A 20,440-nucleotide genomic window follows, 5' to 3' on the forward strand; every position below is an offset into this window, starting at 1 on the left:
CGGGAAAACATGCTGGGCGACTACCAGGTCTAGGCCGAGGTCCCACACCTCCTTGCCGAGGTGTTGCCTCGATGGCCACATTCAAGGAAATGAGGTCGGGAAAATCTGGGTTTCCCTCTCTTGAAGAACACGTCGAACATGAAGAACATGAACATGAGGAAGATGAATGCAAGATCATAATTTGCTATTACAAAATCTGAGATTTCATGCTATGAATTCAAAAACATGGACCTGGGTACCCATATTCAAGGATCTTGCGAGAACAAACACAAAACATGAATCTTAAGGCAAGCTTTCGGATCAAACAAGACTTTTTCTTCAAAAAACATGAACACTATTTTCTCTTTCTAAAACCAACTTTAAACCAATGCATAACATACAGAACAGGTTCGATCGTGCAATGCAGCTAGATAAACATAAGGAACAACAAAAGTAAATTAAGAATCTAACCTCAATACGCGAATCTAACGGTTTGATCTCTAGGGATCAAGCTCGAAAGCCCACTCTCTTACTCTAAAACTTCTTCTTCTTCTTCTAGAGCTTCTCTCTCCTCACAAACAAAGACATATAGCAAATGATACATTTCTAGGTCTGCTGGCTGACTTAACACTCAGCTGGGACACGTGGCACTACCGGGTTGGTTCTCCTAAAAAAGGTGGCTGAGTGAAAAGACAAGACTATGACAAAGTGTGTTCAACAAGCAAGATGGCATGGGCACTCCGGCGGGTAATGATCTCGGCTAAGAACAAGACATCGGCAAGTAGGGGAACAATGATCTTGGCTAGGAAGGACTGTAAGCTGTGCCACACCTTGGCCTAGATGTGCCACACCTTGGTCTAGGTCACACCACTCCAGGACAAGATCACTTAGGTGCAAAGGTAACATCTCGGCCTAGATAATACACATCTCGGCCTTGGTGATGAACACCTCGGCCTAGATAATGACATCTCGGCCAATATGTCAGGGCAAAGGTGGAGGTCAAACAAGGTGGTTCCAAGGAAGTTCTAGACTAAAGATGACCTCGGCTAAACTCACACCAAGCAAGGTACAAAACATGCGAGAAACACTTAAGCAAGACGAATCAAGGTTTGCAAAGATGCAACATATCAAGACAAGATCATATAATATATGCAAGCAAGACAAGATCATATAGAGAAACTTTCTTCTTGAGAGCTAGAAGAGAAAGTTAGAGAAAAGAAAGAGAAATAGGAAGAAAATTAAGGGAATTAAGAAAACCCACTAAAAGAAATGGGTTAGTGAGAGAAGCTCTGACATCTCTCTAGAAAACTTTGTTTTCTAGGGTTCAATATCTCATTGATTGCCGATGTCTGGAGTTAATGCTACCACTACTGAGCGTATTGAGGGACTAAATGCTAAGGTCGAGCAAGTAAAGTCATCAGGTGGTGACTTAGGGTTCACCAAAAATAGTTTTGCGATTTTGACTGGAAGATCGATGGCTTTTAAAGCAGATGTTACAAACCCTAATGGCGAGGGTCTCTCAATGGCTAATCCTTCCATCATGGAGGGTAACCGAGGTGTGGATATTCAGATCGTGGATCCTTCTGGTGTGGAGATTCAATCGCAGGTTGCCGGTTATGAGGCAGAGTGTTTGGGACTCGAGGTTGTTTCGGTAGCAGAGGGCTTTGGTTCAGATCCACCAAGAGATTCAAGCAACGTTTTGGGCAAGAGACCTGAGTCAAACTCGGAGAAACTGAAAGGTCCGATGTTTCCAGCTACGATTGACGAGCCATCGACGCCGACTGAGAATGCTATCAGTACGAGTTGGTCTGATATGGTGGAGGAAGAGTACAATAGCTTCCTAAATCTACCAGATAGTGTAGTTTTAGCGCGTAATAGAGGGGAACATAAGAATTTCGTTGAACCTTCAGTTCCAGTTAGGGCTTCTGATTCTGATATACAGATACCGATTAGGGATTCTCCATCCTTCCCACGAGGAGGTGTCAGGGGGAGTGGAAGTTATCGTGGGGGAAGAGGAGGTCGAGGGGATGCAGGTGGTAGGAGATCTAACGAGTCTGAGGGCCAAGAACATCGCTCATGGGCAAACATCACTGCTGCATCAACCCGGTCAAACATCAAACTCAGGTATATCCCTCCTTCTTCTTTTGAGGATAGTGTTGTTGTAAATATGCCCCCAAGGACTGATCCGCTAGAGAAATGGGACTCCTGCCTTGTGGGTTACTTTGTTGATAAGGGAGTGGGCTACAATTATTTGCGTAACAGTGCTTTTGGGATGTGGAAAACTCAGGGCCTCAAGGAGGTTCTTACTAATGGGGATGGGTTCATGTTCTTTATATTTGATACCCCTGATAGTTGTAGAGAAGTTCTTGAAGGAGGTCCATGGTACATAGGAGGTTATCTCCTTATTCTAAAACAATGGAAAAGGATCATGAAACTATCTAAAGATAAATCCACAAAAATTCCAGTATGGGTGAAGTTCTTTAACATCTCTTTGGAATATTGGGATCCTGATGGTTTAAGTAGGATTGCAAGTGCAATTGGACATCTCCTCTTTATGGACCAGCTTACGGCTCGGGGTAGTAGGGTGGCTTTTGCTAGAATCTGTGTGGAAATTGAGGCTACCTCAAAACTGCCCACTTATTTCCAAATTAGACATGATGATGAAGCTGTTCTAATCCGAGTCGAATATCAGGGGCTGCCGTCAAGGTGTCAACATTGCCAAATATTTGGACATAGCACTCAAAAGTGTGTGTCTCAACAGGTGGCTAAGCTGATCTCTATGCAGAAGACATCTGAGGAAAATGTAAGTGCTCAAGACGAAGGCTGGACCACTGTCACAGCTAAGGGGAAGAGGAAGGTGGGTGATCCTGAGTTGGAAACTATCCCAGAAGTGGTGGAACTCCCAGCTCCAGCTTCTACAGCAGACCCAGTTCCAGCTCCAGCTCCTGAAATTGCTCCCACTGAGGTGGACTCATCTGATCAATCCTTTGACACTCAGGAGACTTCTGTGACCAAGAGCTTATCCGGGGAGGAGCAAAGCTCTGAAAGCAGTGATGTGGATAGGTTCCAAAAGAAGGTGTTCGAGATTGCAAAGCTGGTGGTTCCTAATGCTGCTGAAATGCTGGACACTGCGATTAAAGAAGTTAAGGCTGAAAAGGCGATCCATAGTTCTGCTACCCCATCCCAGCAGGTGAAGAACAGACCCTCTGGCAAAGGCAGTAGCAGCCAGAGGAAGAAAAAGAGGTAACACAGTTTCAGTTGGTTGTGGGTTTGTCTTTTTTGTGGGTTTTGTCTCTATCTCCTTTTTGTGTCCCTATGAATGTAAAAATTGCTTCATGGAATGTTAGAGGTTTGAATGATCCCTCTAAACATAAAGAAGTTAAAAAGTTTGTGCTTAAAGAGAATATTCATGTCATGGGGGTTTTGGAAACCAAAATAAAACAGTCTAAAGAGAGTAGTATCTGTGGTAAATGTTTTGATCAATGGTCTATGCTCTCTAACTCACAGCCAACTGAAACTGGTAGAGTTTGGGTGTGCTGGAACAATGTTTTTTGTGATGTTCAAATGATTTCTATGTCTAATCAGCATATTTTGTGTAAAATTATTGAATTGGCTTCCAATGAAATCTTTTATGCAACTTTTGTTTATGCTGAAAATAAGCACACTTTGAGAAAGGTTTTTTTTGAATCTATGCTTGATATCTCCCGTGTTAAATCCAAAGTTCCTTGTGTTTTTCTGGGTGATTTTAATGCTATTAGATACCAGCAGGAAAAAATTGGGGGGACTTCTAATTGGACGAATGATAATGAGGAATTTAATACTTATATTAATGCTTCTGAGTTGGCTGATTTGTCTTACGGTGGTTGCCAATTCACCTGGGCTAACAATAGGAGTGAGGGGACCTATATAGCTACCAAAATTGATAGAGTTCTGGTTAATGAGGCTTGGCTGGACAAATTTCCTGAGGCTACTGCCCAGTTTCTCCCCTCTGGTATTTCTGACCACTCCCCTGCTGTGGTCAATATCAGTGCCACCAAGTGCTCTTTCAAAAAACCTTTCAAATACTTTGATTTCTGGTCTCAACATCCAGATTTTCTGGGTACTGTTTCTAACACCTGGGGGCAGTACATTCAAGGGGTTCCTATGTTCAGGGTCTGTCAAAAACTCAGAAAGCTTAAAGCTAGTCTCAAGCTTTTGAATAAGAAAGACTTTAGTGACATATCTACTCGTGTCCAAATTGCTAAAACTAATCTGGATCTTATTCAATATAAACTTGACAAAGACCCTTTGAATAGTGTTTTGCAAGCCCAAGAGAGAGAGGATCTGAAAAAGTATATTCAGCTTAGCAAATTAGAAGAGAGCCTTGCTCTTCAAAAATCCAGAGTGCAGTGGCTTGGTCTTGGGGATAGAAATAGCAAATTCTTCTTTAGGTCTGTGAAAAGTAATATCAATAGAGGGAAGATTTTGAGTGTTGTCATGGGTGATGGTTCTAGGTCTACTCATAGTACTGATGTCCACACCTCTTTTATCAATTTTTATACCAATTTGTTTGGTACCCCTTCTGTGGATCAGTACAAGGGCCTTGAGAGGATTCAATCTTTGGTGGAAAAAAAAGTCTCTCTCTCTCAATCTGTTTCAATGTCCAAGCCTGTTTCTGAAAATGAAATCAAGGAGGTTTTTTGGTCTTTAAAGTCCAATAAAGCCCCTGGCCCGGATGGGTATTCCGCTGGTTTTTTTAAGAGCTCTTGGGATATTGTTGGTAAGGATGTCATTCTAGCTATTAAGTCTTTCTTTGACTCTGGTAAACTTCTTTCTGAGGTTAACAGTACCATTATAGCTCTTATTCCTAAAGTTCCTAATCCTACTCATGTTGGTGACTATAGACCCATCTCTTGTTGTAATACCATCTATAAATGCATTGCCAAGATCATAGCTAATAGAATTAAATTGGCCCTTCCTGATTTGATTGATCCTGTGCAGTCTGCGTTTGTTCAAGGTAGAAGGATCTCGGACAACATTTTCTTGTCCCAAGAGATTATGAGAGGCTACCATAGGAGTTCCCACTCTCCTAAGTGCGCCATGAAAGTTGATATTATGAAAGCTTATGATACTGTGAGATGGGACTTTATCATTGATATCCTCAAAGCTATGGCTTTCCCTCCTTGTATGATTACCTGGATAAAGGCTTGCATTACGAGTCCTTCTTTCTCGATTTGTATTAATGGGAGCCTTCAGGGGTATTTTAAAGGGGCGAGGGGATTAAGACAAGGGGACCCTATGTCCCCGTATCTCTTTGTGTTGGCCATGGAAATTCTTGCCAGAATTCCAGCTGAGAAATCTAGGAGCCCTTTGTTCAAATTCCACTGGAGGTGTGAGAAAACTAAAATTGTTAACCTTTGTTTTGCTGATGAATTGATGATTTTCAGTAAAGGGGACCCTGGTACTGTTTCTCTTATCATGCAGGGATTGGATGAATTTAGGGATCTGTCTGGTCTTACCCCTAATTCTAGTAAGAGTAATATTTTTTTCTCGGGGTGTAGTAGTGAGCTTAAAGAGGATATTCTTCAGATTGCCAATTTTACTGAGGGCTCCCTCCCGGTGAAATACCTTGGTGTGCCTCTTATCACTACCAAGCTTAAAGTGTCTGATTGTCATACTCTGGTTGAGAGAATTACTAAGAGGATTAAAAGTTGGACCAATAAACTGCTTTCTTATGTTGGTAGAGCTCAACTCATCCAGTCTATTCTGTTTTCAATGCAAGTGTATTGGTCCTCTCTTTTTATCCTCCCTAAGAAAATCATTGGTGACATTGAGAGCATCCTTAGATCTTTTCTTTGGTCTAGGGTTGAGTTGAAGAAACATAGTGCTAAGATTGCTTGGAGATATATCTGCAGGAAAAAAAATGAGGGTGGCCTTGGTTTCAAGGACTTAGCTACCTGGAACAAGGCTGCTATAGCCAAACATGTTTGGTACTTGTTTTCTGGGGGTGATTGTTCCATGTGGTGCCAATGGGTCAAGGCTTACTTGCTTAAAGGGAGGAGCTTTTGGGCTGTTAGAACTCCTAGTGACCCCTCATGGGTCTGGAGGAAAATCCTGTCTCTTAGGCATTTAATCTATCCTTACATCAAGTTCAAAATTGGTAATGGGGAAAATGTGTTCCTTTGGTATGACAATTGGCACCCGCTTGGTTCGCTGTGGCATAGGTTTGGTCCTAGAATTCTTTATGACACTAATCTTCCTGACAGCACCAAGGTTAGCTCTATAGTCTCTAATGGTTCTTGGAAGTGGCCTATCTCTAATTCTTGGGAGATAAAGGAGTGGATCTCTTTTACCCCTTTATCTTTTCTACCTTCCTTTGGCTCTTCTGATACTCCGTTTTGGAATTTGGCTGCTGATGGTAACTTTTCTATCCAGTCAGCTTGGGATTGTTGGAGGGATAAGGGCCCTAAAGTCACTTGGTCCAAACTTATCTGGGGCCCCCCTTCAATCCCTAGGGTTAGTTTTATTGTTTGGTTAGCCATCAATGAGAGACTTAATACTGGTGATAGACTTAAAACCTGTGGTCTTGTTACAAATCCTTACTGCCCTTTCTGTCAAGATCCTGAGGAGAATCATTCTCATCTCTTTTTTAGGTGCATATTTTCTTCTAGGATTTGGGGTGGTATCCTTGCCAAGTGTAAGTCTAACTGGCCTTCTTTGCCTTGGTTGGAAACTGTTGATTTTGCTGTTAGATCCACCAGTGGTGCCTCCTTGAAAATGGTGATTCTTACGCTATCATTTCTTTGCACTGTCTACCACATTTGGATGGAGAGGAATAGTAGGATCTTCAATAAGACCCAAAAGCCTGAAGAGGTTGTTACTAACTCTATTATCCAAATGGTTAGGGGTAGGCTTCTTTCTATGGAAAATGTTAAAATTTCTGCAGGTGATAATTGGCTTTTGGAGGAATGGAGTCTTCCTCTCTAAATCTTGCAGCAGCACCATACTATTGCAGCTGGCCGGAGAATGAGTGATGTGAGGTTACATACATTGAGGGTTGAGTGATGGTGAGCAACTATTGTGGGGTTTACTAACTGGGTGCTCTTTTGCAGGTTATCATGAATCCTAAATCTTCTCCTACATTGATGTGTCCGTATGGAGGGTTGAGTGTTGTGAGCAACCTAAATATTTCCAGACATTGTGGGTTGAGTGATGAGAGACAGCACACATGTTTTATGCTAACTTTTATTATATCTTATATATGGTTTGTGCAGGTTCTTGGAGCTTTCAAGTATAATGTCCTTCTGATTCTTTCGAGGTATCATGTGAGTTGTGGGCCTAGTGTTGTGAGATCATATATGGAGTGGAGAGACATATTGTGTTGTGGGTCGAGTGAGGAGAGCTCCTATATTGTGTGTCTGTTATTTCTTCTCCTTTATGATTTACGACAGGTTCACTTGTTGGTGAGGAGGTGTGGTGTTGCTTACAGTGCAGTTACAGGGAATTGCTGCTGGTACCCTTGTTTTTTGGCGTGGAAGGGTGATGAATACATGCTGCACAGATTCGGGTGGCAGTTTGTAGGGTGTGTCTGTACCATGGTGATGGCTGCTGCTAGCGCCTTGCTGTGCTACATGAGGGAGAAAATCAGTTGTTTTTCATTGTATTTTTTACATAATTTTGTAGTGTGTTTAGCTTATTCCTACGGGCTGTGTAGGAGTACCTTTGTGCTTCTTTGTGTTCTTAATAGCTTTCCTAGTAACCATGTTTCGGGTTGCACACATCTTAACATGTTAGTTTTGTTTTGGTTTCTTATTCCTATCCCTACGGGATGTGTAGGGAATGTTGTTTTGTTTTGGCTCGTGCCCTTGTGGATACAGTGTCCAGGTTCTCTTGCTTGGTGCTACAGTAGCAGGAGGTTCTTTTCAAGACCATAGCCTCCTGGATCTATGCTTCAGTTTGTTTCTCTCTTCGCCTAGGTTGCTATAATTGTTTATATTTCTTGTTCACTCTTCCTATTGCTAGATTATAGGAATGGTGAACAGGTTGTTGGCTTTTGTTCTGTTTTCTGTATAGCTGTGTTAGGTCCTGGGGTATGCCCCTTGTAGTTGTGTAAATTTTCTTGTTTTATTTTATCTCTTATTCACCCAAAAAAAATTAAGGGAATTCAAATTCATCCTTTTGGATTTTGAGAAATTGAACACTTAAGAGATTTTGAAAACCTAAATGAGGTGCTTAAGTTAAGCGAATATCTTTAACTTACAATTACTCAGTAAATTCTCTTTCCTAGAGGCTAAGCAAGAATTGTTTGAGTTAAACTTGGCCAATTAAGCTAATGAAACAATTGGTAGCCTAAGCTAATTTGTTTCTAGAACAAAAAGGAGAAAAATGGAGAAGGACGGAGAAGGTAAGAGAGAAATTTTATTCTTGAGAGCAACAAAAGAAAGTTAGAGAAATGGGAAGAAAATCAAACGGAATTCAAATTCATCCTTTTTGATTTGAGAATTGAACACTTACTTGATTTAGCAAACCTAAAATCAGTTGCTTAAGTTAAACTAATATCGTTAAGCTACAATTACTCAATAAATTCTGTTTCTTAGAGGCTAAGCAAGATTTGATTGTGTTAAACGAAGCCAATTAAACTATTGAAACAATTAATGGCGTATGCTAATTAGTTCCTAGAACAAAAGAGAGAAGGATGACGAAGGGTGTAGAAGGTTAGAGAAAAACTTTTTTCTTGAGAGCTAGAAGAGAAAAAGAGAAATAGGAAGAAAATCAAAGGAAATTCAAATTCAGACTTATGGATTTTAGAATTGAACACTTAGTTGATTTAGAAAACCAAAAATGAGGTGCTTAAGTTAAACTAATATAGTTAAGCTACAATTTTTTTCTTTTTTCTTTTTTCTTTTTTTTGGGTAAGTAAGTCATAAAATAAAGACAATGAAAATTTACAAGTTTACAAGGGGCATACCCCAGGCACGCCCAACAACAAAAATAAAAAAAACAACTATAACCAACATAAACTACCACTGCACCCCTAAGAAAGGGGGTAAACAAGAACAACTGAAAACACAATAACCCAACTCTGTCCATATATCCTTTTTGTCCTTAAGTAACCCCTAATAGATGGGAACTTTTTTTTTTTTTTTTGGGTAAATAAGTCATAAAATAAAACAATGAAATTTACAAGTTTACAAGGGGCATACCCCAGGCACGCCCAAACAACAAATAAAAAACAAATATAACCAACAAAACTACCACTACACCCCCTAAGAAAGGGGGTAAACAAGAAACTGAAAACACAATAACCCAACTTTGCCCATATATCCTTTTTGTCCTCAAGTAACCCCTACCATCAGAGATAATAGAAGGGAACTTGAGGTGGATATATGGGCAAAGAAATACAAAAACAACATAAAGTTAAGAAGCAAAACACACACACTGACAAAGCAACAACCCTCAAGCCGAAACAAAGATGATGATCAACCCCACAAGCCCCCAGTCTCTACTGCAGATAAAAACATGGAATCCAGTAAGCGTCCCACTCCTCACAGCCGTGACATCCAAGCCACTTAACCAAAGCCGAGACGGAGGAAAAGATATACCCCAAGAGAAATCCCAGAAAAGTCACATGAAGCTAGCACGATCAAAAACCATATGCCACGGACTACGGAGTTGAAGTAAAAGACAATAACCCCTCAGCAACAAACCAATACACAGCCAACAAAATCATGAAATCAATCATCACATCCCCCAGTCCCTTCCTTGGTAGATCACAAGCCTCAAACCCCACAGCAGTGTGACCGGCACTCCATGTCAGGCGTGGCAATACGATCAATTAGGACGGGTCACATGAAGACAAGAAGTGACCAGAAAACCGGTAGCTATCCTCCCGCTCATCTCCCAGTCTCTAACTCGGTTGGTTATTGAATCACTATTCCCCATAGCAGTGACTCCCCAATCACTCTTGGTGGAGATGGCTCAAAACCACCCTCATATCGAGTCACATGAGGATCACACGATCAATCACCATAAAATAATCAACTATAAAAGATCCGCTGCAAAGAGGTTAAACAAAAAGTTTCCAAAATAACCCGATTATAACAAGAAGACCACGAGCACCATAAAAGGAGGCCTACGGACTGCCCACAGTGGATAAACCAAACCCACCACCCAAAAAAAGTACCAACACAAATTGAGCCCAAGACTATGCCAAAAAACAAGAAGACCACGTGCACCATGAAAGGTGGCCCACGGAAAAGCCAAAATCCTTCCATGGCATAAGAAACCAAACCTCGCAGCCAATCTGTCAAAATAGGGTGCACCAACTAATACTTGCAGGCCCCACAGCCCACTCTACACAAACAAAGCAAAACAAGTGGGCCCCATAAATCATAACACGCTGCAGTCTCAAACAGCTGGATTCCCAAGTGACCACAAGCAACACATATAATAATATATACCACGTTTATGCATATAAAACATATGTTGTACAGCCCACTAGCTTTAAGCTACCAAAGCCGACCAACAACTCACTTATCCATTTTCCAAAGCACAGCGTAGCCAGGCGGGAGAACACAGTTGTCATCCACCCAACCCATCAATCACCACGTGAGAGAGAGAGCCCAGGTTACGTACCAAAGACACTATCTCGCCGGTTTTGAAGTAACTCCGGCGGCACACAATCACCAGCTTCTTCCATACATTCAGCGCATGAACTAGTTGTATCACCAGCTAAACCACGGAGGATCCATAACTGCTGGTAGACAACACCAGAACCAACAACACAGAAACGCCGGCACTAAAGTAGCTCATTACAGCCACATTCGAGCATTAATCTCGAGCAGCATGTTATACAGCAACTCAGTCTAGCAATCTGTTATAAACCGGTACTTCAATCATAGCGCATGGCTAACCAAACCAAGGCCGGAGTAGAGATACCTCCACCATCGGCAAACACATATCGAAAACCAGAACCTGACCATTTCCAGATTCCTCAACACAGTAGCCACCACACGGGTAGCTCAGAACAAGAAAACTCTGGACTCCAGCAGCAACACGGGTTACCAACACGGAGCTCACAGAAATAAACACCCTTTGCAACACGAGTTACCATCAGTGAGCTCAGTGTATGGACTCCAACAGCAGCACCAAACACCGGTGACAGCCCAGAAATCACTTGAACCGCTAAGGTAGAAACTCTGCACTTGCCTCCAAACTTCAGGCCATGCGTGAACCCACGCTCCTTCTCGCATAACCTGGATAAACCGAACCAAAAGTAGCCACATACAATGGTTATGAACCCAACATCAACCTCAACACAGCAGCAACGGCGTCTGAAACTAATCAAACGATCTTCACCTCTGTGGAACAACACAACCAATCGGACAAAACACTGTCCAGAAACGGAACAAGCAACAAACCCTCCTAAATCTAGACAAAAAAATATGACCAGATTCAGTAACAACAACCAGCACCACCCAAACCAGACCAATAATCTGATAAGGGAACCTCAAGACTCCACGGGTAACAACGGAGAGAGCTTTCTCTCTCTAGAAACTAGAGAGAGAAGCTCTCAACCTAATCCCCTCTATAGATGGGAACTTGAGGTGGATATATGGGCAAACATACACACAAAAATACCACAAAGCAAATAAACAATAGATACATAGATAAACAATAACCCTCAAGCCGAATCAAAGATGATAACCAACCCCACATGCCCCCAGTGTCTACTGTAGAGAAAACATGGAATCTAATAAGCATCCCACTCCTCACAGCCATGACATCCACACCACTTAACCAAAGCCGTGACGGAGGATAAAATCTACTCCATGAGAAATCCCAGCAAAGTCACATGAAGCTAGCACGATCGATAACCATAAGCTACGGTCTAGGGAGTTGAAGTGAAAACCAATAACCCCTCAGCAACAAACCAATACACAGCCAACAAAATCATGAGATTAATCATCACATCCCCCAGTCCCTTCCTTGGTAGATCACAAGCCTCAAACCCTACGGCAGTGTGCCCTTCACTCCATGTCAGGCGTGGCAATATGATCAATTAGGACGAGTCACATGAAGACAAGAAGCGACCAGAAAATCGGTAGCTATCCTCGGCTGGTTATCGAACCACTATTCCCATAGCAGTGACTCCCCAATCACTCTTGGCGGAGATGGCTCAAAAACCACCCTCATATCGAGTCACATGAGGATCACACGATCAATCATCATAAAATAACCAACTGTAAATGATCCGCTACAAAGAGACTAAACAAAAAGAATTTTCCAAAATGAACCCAATAAACTATTACTAAGAGACAATCACGGCCCACGAAAAAAAGTTGGCCAGCCGTGAGCACAAAATAGGCCCATGAGCCTCACAATAAAATCCACTGATCCACGTGAATTTATCAACAGCATAAAAAAAAATGATATATGGAGACATATTTGGAAGAGGTGGGGATTAGGTTGAGAGCTTCCCTCTCTAGATTCTAGAGAGAAAAAGCTCCCTCCGTTGTTACCCATGGAGTGTGAGGGTCCCTTATCAGATTTTTTGTCTGGTTTGAATGGTGCTAGGTGTTATTGCTGAATCTATTCTTATATTTGTCCAAATTTAGGAGGTTTTGTAATGTTTTTGGTGGGTCATTGCTGGTTTATAGTTTGGGTCTGTTATTCTGTTTGCTACTGCTGGGTTTGTTTTATCTAGCAATGGTGAATAGAGTTCGACGTTTGTCTGCTCTGTTTGGTGATGTCCTATAAATTTGATTTAGTGACGGTGTTGATAGCTTGCCGACGTAGTTCAGACGCTAGTTCATTGGGTGTTAATCCGGTGCTGTGTCCATGGTGCTATGAGAGAGAATGCTTAGTGGTCTGCTATTGCAGGTCTCTAGATGGAAGCTTTGTTCCTCTGGTTCTCAGGTGGATGGTGATAGTCGCAGGTTGGTAGCATGTCGTTGGTGTGATCGTGTGTCGCTGGTGTGTTGCTATGGTATGGACACGGATGCGTCCCCGGCAGTGTGTCCTTGACACCTCAGGTGAGGTCGGTGTATCCTGGTTCGTTGCTCTGGGTGTCCAAGCTGGTTAATATGGAGACTCAAGTCGGTGGTTCCAAGTCGGTGGTTCCGCCATGCATAGTAGTGGTCTAGCGGTGCTGTTGCTTTCCGTTCCAGCGCGAGGTTGACGGGTACTGGGTGATCCGGTGCTGATTTTTCGACGACAGTGCTTTGGCCTTGGACTTGTCTTCGTCACCTGAGTATACCAACGAGCAGCTTTATGTTGAGGTGCAATACACGCTCTGCATGCGTGTGGTTCAACTTCTAGGCAACCTGAAATGGGTAGGTGGGAGGTGTGGGTCTTTTCCTGCATATGCTAGCTGGTTGAGGGCGTTGGTACATGGGGAAGCGTATATGCGCGGGTGATATTTTCTCGCCCAGGCAAGTCTATCTATAGGCTATGTTTTCATGAGTATTGCTGGATGCACATGGATGCAAAGTGGGCCCGTATGTTATTTAAGTTTTTGGCTCCAACTTTAGGAGGGAAAAATATTTCCTGAAGAGGTTGACTAAGTAAACTTTGCTGAAGTTACGGGTTGCACGTGGAGTAGGGGTGGATCTCATTTTTGGTAATTGGTTATGTGGGGGACCCACGGGTTTTGGGCACGTGTGGGCTTTTTGCCCATTGCCTCGTGTAAAAACCAGCTAATGGTTTTGGTTATGTGGTTGAAGTGGGGCCCATCCACTATTCAACTTTTTTGTGGTGGGGCTTTTGTGTAGCTTAATTGCTGGGCTAGTTGCCCTTTAAAAAAATTCGGTTCTATTGTTGTTTAGCCATGGGTATGAGCTGACGTGGTAAATTTTTGAATCTTGCCCATATATTCTTTTCCAAGTTTTCATCTATTATTCTGGATGGTAGAGGTTGCTTGGGAATAAAAAATGAATATATGGGCAATTTGCAATCTTTTTATGCTTTATTCTTTAGGTACCCTGGTTTGGGGATTGTGATTATTAGTTTTTTTATATAAATTTGTTTTATTTGTAATAGTTTCCCCCTCCTTTAGGGGGTAGTGCGAGATTCTATGTATTACCTGGGGTATGCCCCTTATAAATGTGTAAACTTTTGTCTTTAATTTATGATTTACCCACTTTAAAAAAAAAAAAAAAAAATAGCATAAACCAGCAAAAGTCAACTGGTTGCAAAAATTAGGCCCACAATAATATATAATCATATAAGTCCACCATGGGCCTAATATCATCAACAAAACCATAGCCCACTAACAAATTAAGTGAATCCAACGAGAATGACTGCCATACAAACTCATCATGGCCCACACTACATGACATGTTTATATATAATATATATAAAACTCACATGGTTTGACCTCAATTGACAGCCTGCCCACCATTACAACAAACCAAGCCGACAAAATCCTTAGAAAATCCTGCACCACGTGATGGACCACAGCTATACCTACCACAAGCTACCATCTGCAATTGTAGTAGGAACATCACTCATCACACTTTGCATATCAAAACAAATCACGCATGGACAACTCGTAAGCTTACAGAAGCAACACACACGCGACAAACTCGAGCGTGAAAACACGCCCAGATACAAACTGCACCAAACACCGTCGGTGGAAAACCAGCATCGCAGAGTCAAAACTCGCTGGAATAGAGACAGCCCGAGCCGGAGTAAAACCAGCACCAGCGACTCGACCACTGGCGACGTCATAACCTGGAACAACCCAACAGACTCCATGCCCCAGCAGTCACCACCCCGAATCTCCGGCAGCAGCACCTACAGGTGAAGAGATGAAATACCAGAATTGGTCACTCTTTTATTAGATGAGCCGAGGCCAGAGTATGAACCCGCAACAGAACAAAGAAACGATCCATTACAACCACGTTCAGAGCCACACCCCAGAACTTACGGACATAAATAGCCATGGCAGAACAGGAACCTCACCTGCCATGGTTATCCTTCAGAACAAAGAGCCCCAACCTACAAATTTTGACTAGCGAAACACCATTACCGAATTGGAAAGGTCACAGACTGAGCAATAGCCAGAGCTGCAGCAGCCACGACAAATAGAAAGTTAAGACCACCTCCAGCGTGTCCACATCAACGTTGGAGGTGGTGAACAAACAGACCCACTACGTTGGAGCAATCCATTGTTCTAAGAAATCAAGCTTAAAACTCGGTAGCAATAACCAACTTCAGGCAACTATATATATCAGAACTCAACGCTTCACACTCTCACAGAGAGCAATCCGGCGAGAGCTAAACTCTGGCAATGACCCTTCATTACCGACCATTCATGCAATAATTTCGAAATAAAACACCCCAGAGAAATCACGACAGCAACGAACCACAAAAACATGTCAAACCCTCCTAAATCTGGATAGAAATAAGACCAGAATTAGCAACAACATATAGCATAAACCAAACTTTTTTTTTTGGGTGAATAAGCATAAACATAAACCAAACTAGACAAAGAATCTGATAAGGAACCCTTAAAACTCCATGGGTAACAACGGAGGGAGCTTTCTCTCTCTAAATTCTGGAGAGAGAGAAACTCTCAACCTAATCCCCTCTTGCATGTCACTTAAATTTCTTAAGCTATAATTACTTAGTGAATTCTCTTTCTTGGAGGCTAAACAAAATTAATTTGAGTTAAACTTGGCCAATTAAGCTAATGAAACAATTAGTGGCCTAAGCTAATTAGTTCTTAGAACAAAAGAGAGAAGGATGGAGAAAGACAGAGAAGGTTAGAGAGAAACTTTTTTTCTTGCGAGCTAGAAAAGAAAGTTAGAGAAAAAAAAAAGTGAAATAGGCCGAAAATTAGAGGGAATTAAAATTCATACTTTTGGATTTGAAATTTGAACACTTGATTTAGAAAAACCTAAAATGAGTTGCTTAAGCTAAACTAATATCGTTAAGTTATAATTACTTAGTAAATTCTCTTTCTTATAGGCTAAGAAAGAATCGATTGAGTTAAACTTGGCCAATTAAACTAATGAAACAATTAGTGGCCTGAGATAAATTGTTTCTCGAACAAAAGGGAGAAGAATAGAGAAGGACGGAGAAGAGAGAAATTTTATTCTTGAGAGCTAGAAAAGAAAGTTAGAGAAATGAAAGAGAAACAAGAAGAAAATCAAAGGGAATTCAAATTTATCCTTTTTTATTTGAGAATTGAAACACTCGGGAGATTTAAAAAACCTTCAATGAGGTGCTTAAGTTAAACTAATATCCTTAAGCTACAATTACTCTGTAAATTCTATTTCTTAGCTGCTAAGCAAGATTAGTTTGAGTTAAACTTGGCCAACTAAGCTAATGAAACAATTAGTTGCCTAAAAGCTAATTTCTTCCTAAAACAAAAGAGAGAAGGATGGAGAAGGACGAAGAAGGTTAGAGTGGAACTGTTTTCCTAAGAGCTACATGAAGAAGTAAAAGAAAAGAAAGAGAAATAGGAAGAAAATCAAAGGGAATTCAAATTCATTCTTTTGAATTTAAGAATTGAACACTTAAGAGATTTAGAAAACCTTCAATGAGGCACTTAAGTTTTACGAGTATCGTTAAGCTACAATTACTCGGTAAATTTTCTTTCTTAGAGGCAAAGCAAGATTAGTTTAAGTTAAACTTGGCCAATTAAGCAAATGAAACAATTGGTGGCCTAAGCTAATTTGTTCCTTGAACAAAAGAGAGAATGATGGAGAAGGTTAGTGAGAAACATTATTCTTGAGAGCTAGAAGAGAAATTAGAGAAAAGAAAGAGAAATGGGATGAAAATAAAAGGGAATTCAAATTCAACCTTTTTTGGATTTGAGAATTAAACACTTGATTGATTTAGAAAACCTAAAATGAAGTTCTTAAGTTTAACTAATATTGTTAAGTTACAATTAGTCAGTAAATTCTCTTTCTTAGAGGCTAAGCAAGATTAGTTTGAGTTAGACTTGGCCAATTAAGGTAATGAAACAATTAGTGGCCTAAGCTAATTTGTTCTTAGAACAACAGAGAGAATGATGGAGAAGGACGGAGAAGGTTAGAGAGAAACTTTCTTCTTGGGAGCTAGAAGAGAAAGTTGAGAAAAGAAAGAGAAATAGGAAGAAAATCAAAGGGAGTTCAAATTCATCCTGTTGGATTTGAGAATGAACACTTGAGATTTAGAAAATCTTCAATGAGGTACATAAGTTAAACGAATATTGTTAAGTTACAATTACTCAGTAAATTCTCTTGCTTAGAGGCTAAGCAAGAATAGTTTAAGTTGAACTTGGCCAATTAAGTTAATGAAATGACTTGTGGCCTAAACTAATTAGTTTCTAGAACAATAGAGAGAATGATGGAGAAGGACGAAAAAGGTTAGAGAGAAACTTTCTTCTTGAGAGCTACAAGAGAAAGTTAAACAAAAGAAAGACAAAATAGGAAGAAAATAAAAGGGAATTCAATTTCATCCTTTTGCATTTCCTATCACTGTAAGCTAAGAAGGATGGAGAACGACGAAGGAAGTTAGAGAGAAACGTTCTTCTTGAGTGCTAGAAGAGAAAGTTAGAGAAAAGAAAGAGAAATAGGATGAAAATCAAAGGAAATACAAATTCATCCTTTCGGACTTGAGAATTGAACACTTATGTGATTTAGAATGCCATAAATGAGGTGCTTAAGTTAAACTCATATCGTTAAGCTAAAATTACTCAGAAAGTTCTCTTTCTTAGAGGCTAGGCAAGGTTAGTTTGGGTTAAACTTCCCCACTTAAGTTGATGAAACAATTGGTGGCCGGAGCTAATTTGTTTGTAGAACAAAATAGAGGAGGATGGAGAATGATGTAGCAAGTTAGAGAGAAACATTCTTCTTGAGAGCAAGAAGAGAAAGTTTGAGAAAGAGAAAGAGTAATAGGAAGAAAATCAAAGGGAATTCAAATTCATCTTTTTGGACTTTAGAATTGAACACTTAGGTGATTTAGAAAACCTTAAATAAGGTGCTTAAGTTAAACTAATATCGTTAAACTCCAATTACTCAGAAAATTCTCTTTCTTGGAGGCTAAGCAAGGTAGTGAGTTAAACATGGCCAGTTAAGCTAATGAAAAAATTGGTCTCCTAACCTAATTAGTTCGTAGAACAAAATAGAGAAGGACGGAGAAAGTTAGAGAAAAAAAGAGAAAGATAAAGAAAATCAAAGAGAATTAAGATTCAGCCTTTTGGACTTGAGAATCGAACACTTAGATGATTTAGAAAACCTCAAAAGAGGTGCTTACGTAAACTCATATCGTTAAGCTAAACTTACTCAGAAAATTCTCTTTCTTAGGGGCTAAGCAAGGTTAGTTTGAGTTATACTTTGTCAATTAAACTAATGAAACAATTGGTGGCATAAGCTAATTAGTTAGTAGAACAAAATAGAGAAGGACGGAGATCGACGAAGAAAGTTAGAGAGAAACATTCTTCTTCAGAGCAAGAAGAGAATGTTAGAGAAAAGAAAGAGAAATAGGAAGAAAATCAAAGGGAATTCAAATTCATCCATTTGGACATGAGAATTGAACACTTAGGGGATTTAGAAAACCTTAAATTAGGTGCTTAAGTTAAACTAATATCGTTAAGCATCAATTGCTGAGAAAATTCTCTTCATTAGAGGCTAAGCAAGGTTATCATGTTTGGGGACAAAAATGATATATGGGCAATTTTGAGTTTTTATTTTCTGTTTTAGTTACCCCTTCTTTGGGGCATGAGATCATGTTGTCTTACCTGGGGTATGCCCCTTGCAAATGTGTAATTTTTTGTCTTTAATTTATGACTTACCTACCCCCCCCCCTCCCAAAAAAAAAAGAAAAGAAAAGAAAGAGAACTAGGAAGAACATCGAAGGAAATTCAAATTCATCCTTTTGGACTTGAGAATTGAACACTTAGGTGATTTAGAAAACCTTAAATGAGATGCTGAAGTCAAATTAATATCGTTAAGCTACAGTTGTTCTGACAATTCCCTTTCTTAGTGGCTAAGCAAGGATAGTTTGAGTTAAACTTGGCCACTTAAGCTAACCAGTTCGTAGAACAAAACAGAGAAGGATGGAGAGAGAAACATTTTGCTTGAGAGCTAGAGGAGAAAGTTGTAGAAAAGAAATAGAAATAGGAATAAAATCTTAAGGAATTCAAATTCATCCTTTTGGACTTGTGAATTGAACGATTAGGTGATTTAGAGCACCTTAAATAAGGCGTTGAATTAAACTTGGCCACTTAAGAACAAGTATGGTTAAGTTAGAGAGAAAGGTTCTTCTTGAGAGGTGGAAGAGAAAGTTAGAGAAATGAAAGAGAAAGATGAAGCAAGGTTGAACACTCAGGCGATTTTGAAAACCTTAAATGAGGTGCATAAGTTAAACTCTTATTATGGTTAAGCTAAAATTACTCAGAAAATTATCTTTCTTAGAGGACCAAGCAAGGTTTGTTTGAGTTAAACTTTGGCCACTTAAGCTAATGAAACAATTGCTGGCCTAAGCTAATTAGTTCGTAGAACAAAATAGAGAAGGATGGAGAACGGCGGAGAAAGTTAGAGAGAAAGATTTTGCTCCAGAGCCAGAAGAGAAAGTTGCAGAAAAGAAAGAGAAATAGGAAGAAAATCAAAGGAAATTCAAATTCACCCTTTTAGACTCGTGAATTGAACACTTAGGTGAATTAGAAAACCTTAAATGGGGTGCTTAGGTTAAACTCATATCGTTAAGCTAAAGTTGCTGAGAAAATTCTCTTTCTTAGGGGTTAAGCAAGGTTAGCTTGAGCTATACTTGGCCAATTATGCTAACGAAACAATTGGTGGCTTAAGCTAAGAAGGATGGGGAACGACGAAGGAAGTTAGAGAGAAACGTTCTTCTTGAGTGCTAGAAGAGAAAGTTAGAGAAAAGAAAGAGAAATAGGATGAAAATCAAAGGAAATGCAAATATCATCCTTTCGGACCTGAGAATTGAACACTTATGTGATTTAGAAGGCCATAAATGAGGTGCTTAAGTTAAACTCATATCGTTAAGCTAAAATTACTCAGAAAGTTCTCTTTCTTAGAGGCTTTCGGGTTAAACTTCCCCACTTAAGTTGATGAAACAATTGGTGGCCGGAGCTAATTTGTTTGTAGAACAAAATAGAGGAGGATGGAGAATGACGTAGCAAGTTAGAGAGAAACATTCTTCTTGAGAGCAAGAAGAGAAAGTTTGAGAAAGAGAAAGAGTAATAGGAAGAAAATCAAAGGGAATTGAAATTCATCTTTTTGGACTTTAGAATTGAACACTTAGGTGATTTAGAAAACCTTAAATAAGGTGCTTAAGTTAAACTAATATCGTTAAACTCCAATTACTCAGAAAATTCTCTTTCTTGTTGGAGGCTAAGCAAGGTTAGTGTGAGTTAAACTTGGCCAGTTAAGCTAATGAAACAATTGGTCTCCTAACCTAATTAGTTCGTAGAACAAAATAGAGAAGGACGGAGAAAGTTAGAGAAAAAAAGAGAAAGATGAAGAAAATC

General features: G+C 40.2%; 1 protein-coding gene across 1 annotated transcript; it reads left to right on the forward strand.

The window, feature by feature from the left end:
* Positions 1-1,324: 1,324 nt before the first annotated feature.
* Positions 1,325-8,031, forward strand: LOC114283921 (uncharacterized). Its single transcript, XM_082923428.1, has 6 exons — positions 1,325-3,222; positions 3,327-6,858; positions 7,071-7,130; positions 7,233-7,283; positions 7,410-7,556; positions 7,981-8,031. Exons 1-6 carry the CDS (start codon positions 1,325-1,327, stop codon positions 8,029-8,031), a joined length of 5,739 nt encoding a protein of 1,912 aa, XP_082779554.1.
* Positions 8,032-20,440: the final 12,409 nt, after the last annotated feature.

This window comes from Camellia sinensis, chromosome 4 (genome assembly GCF_055761805.1).
Source record: "Camellia sinensis isolate YWXY chromosome 4, ASM5576180v1, whole genome shotgun sequence".
In the NCBI taxonomy this organism is placed as follows: domain Eukaryota; kingdom Viridiplantae; phylum Streptophyta; class Magnoliopsida; order Ericales; family Theaceae; genus Camellia; species Camellia sinensis.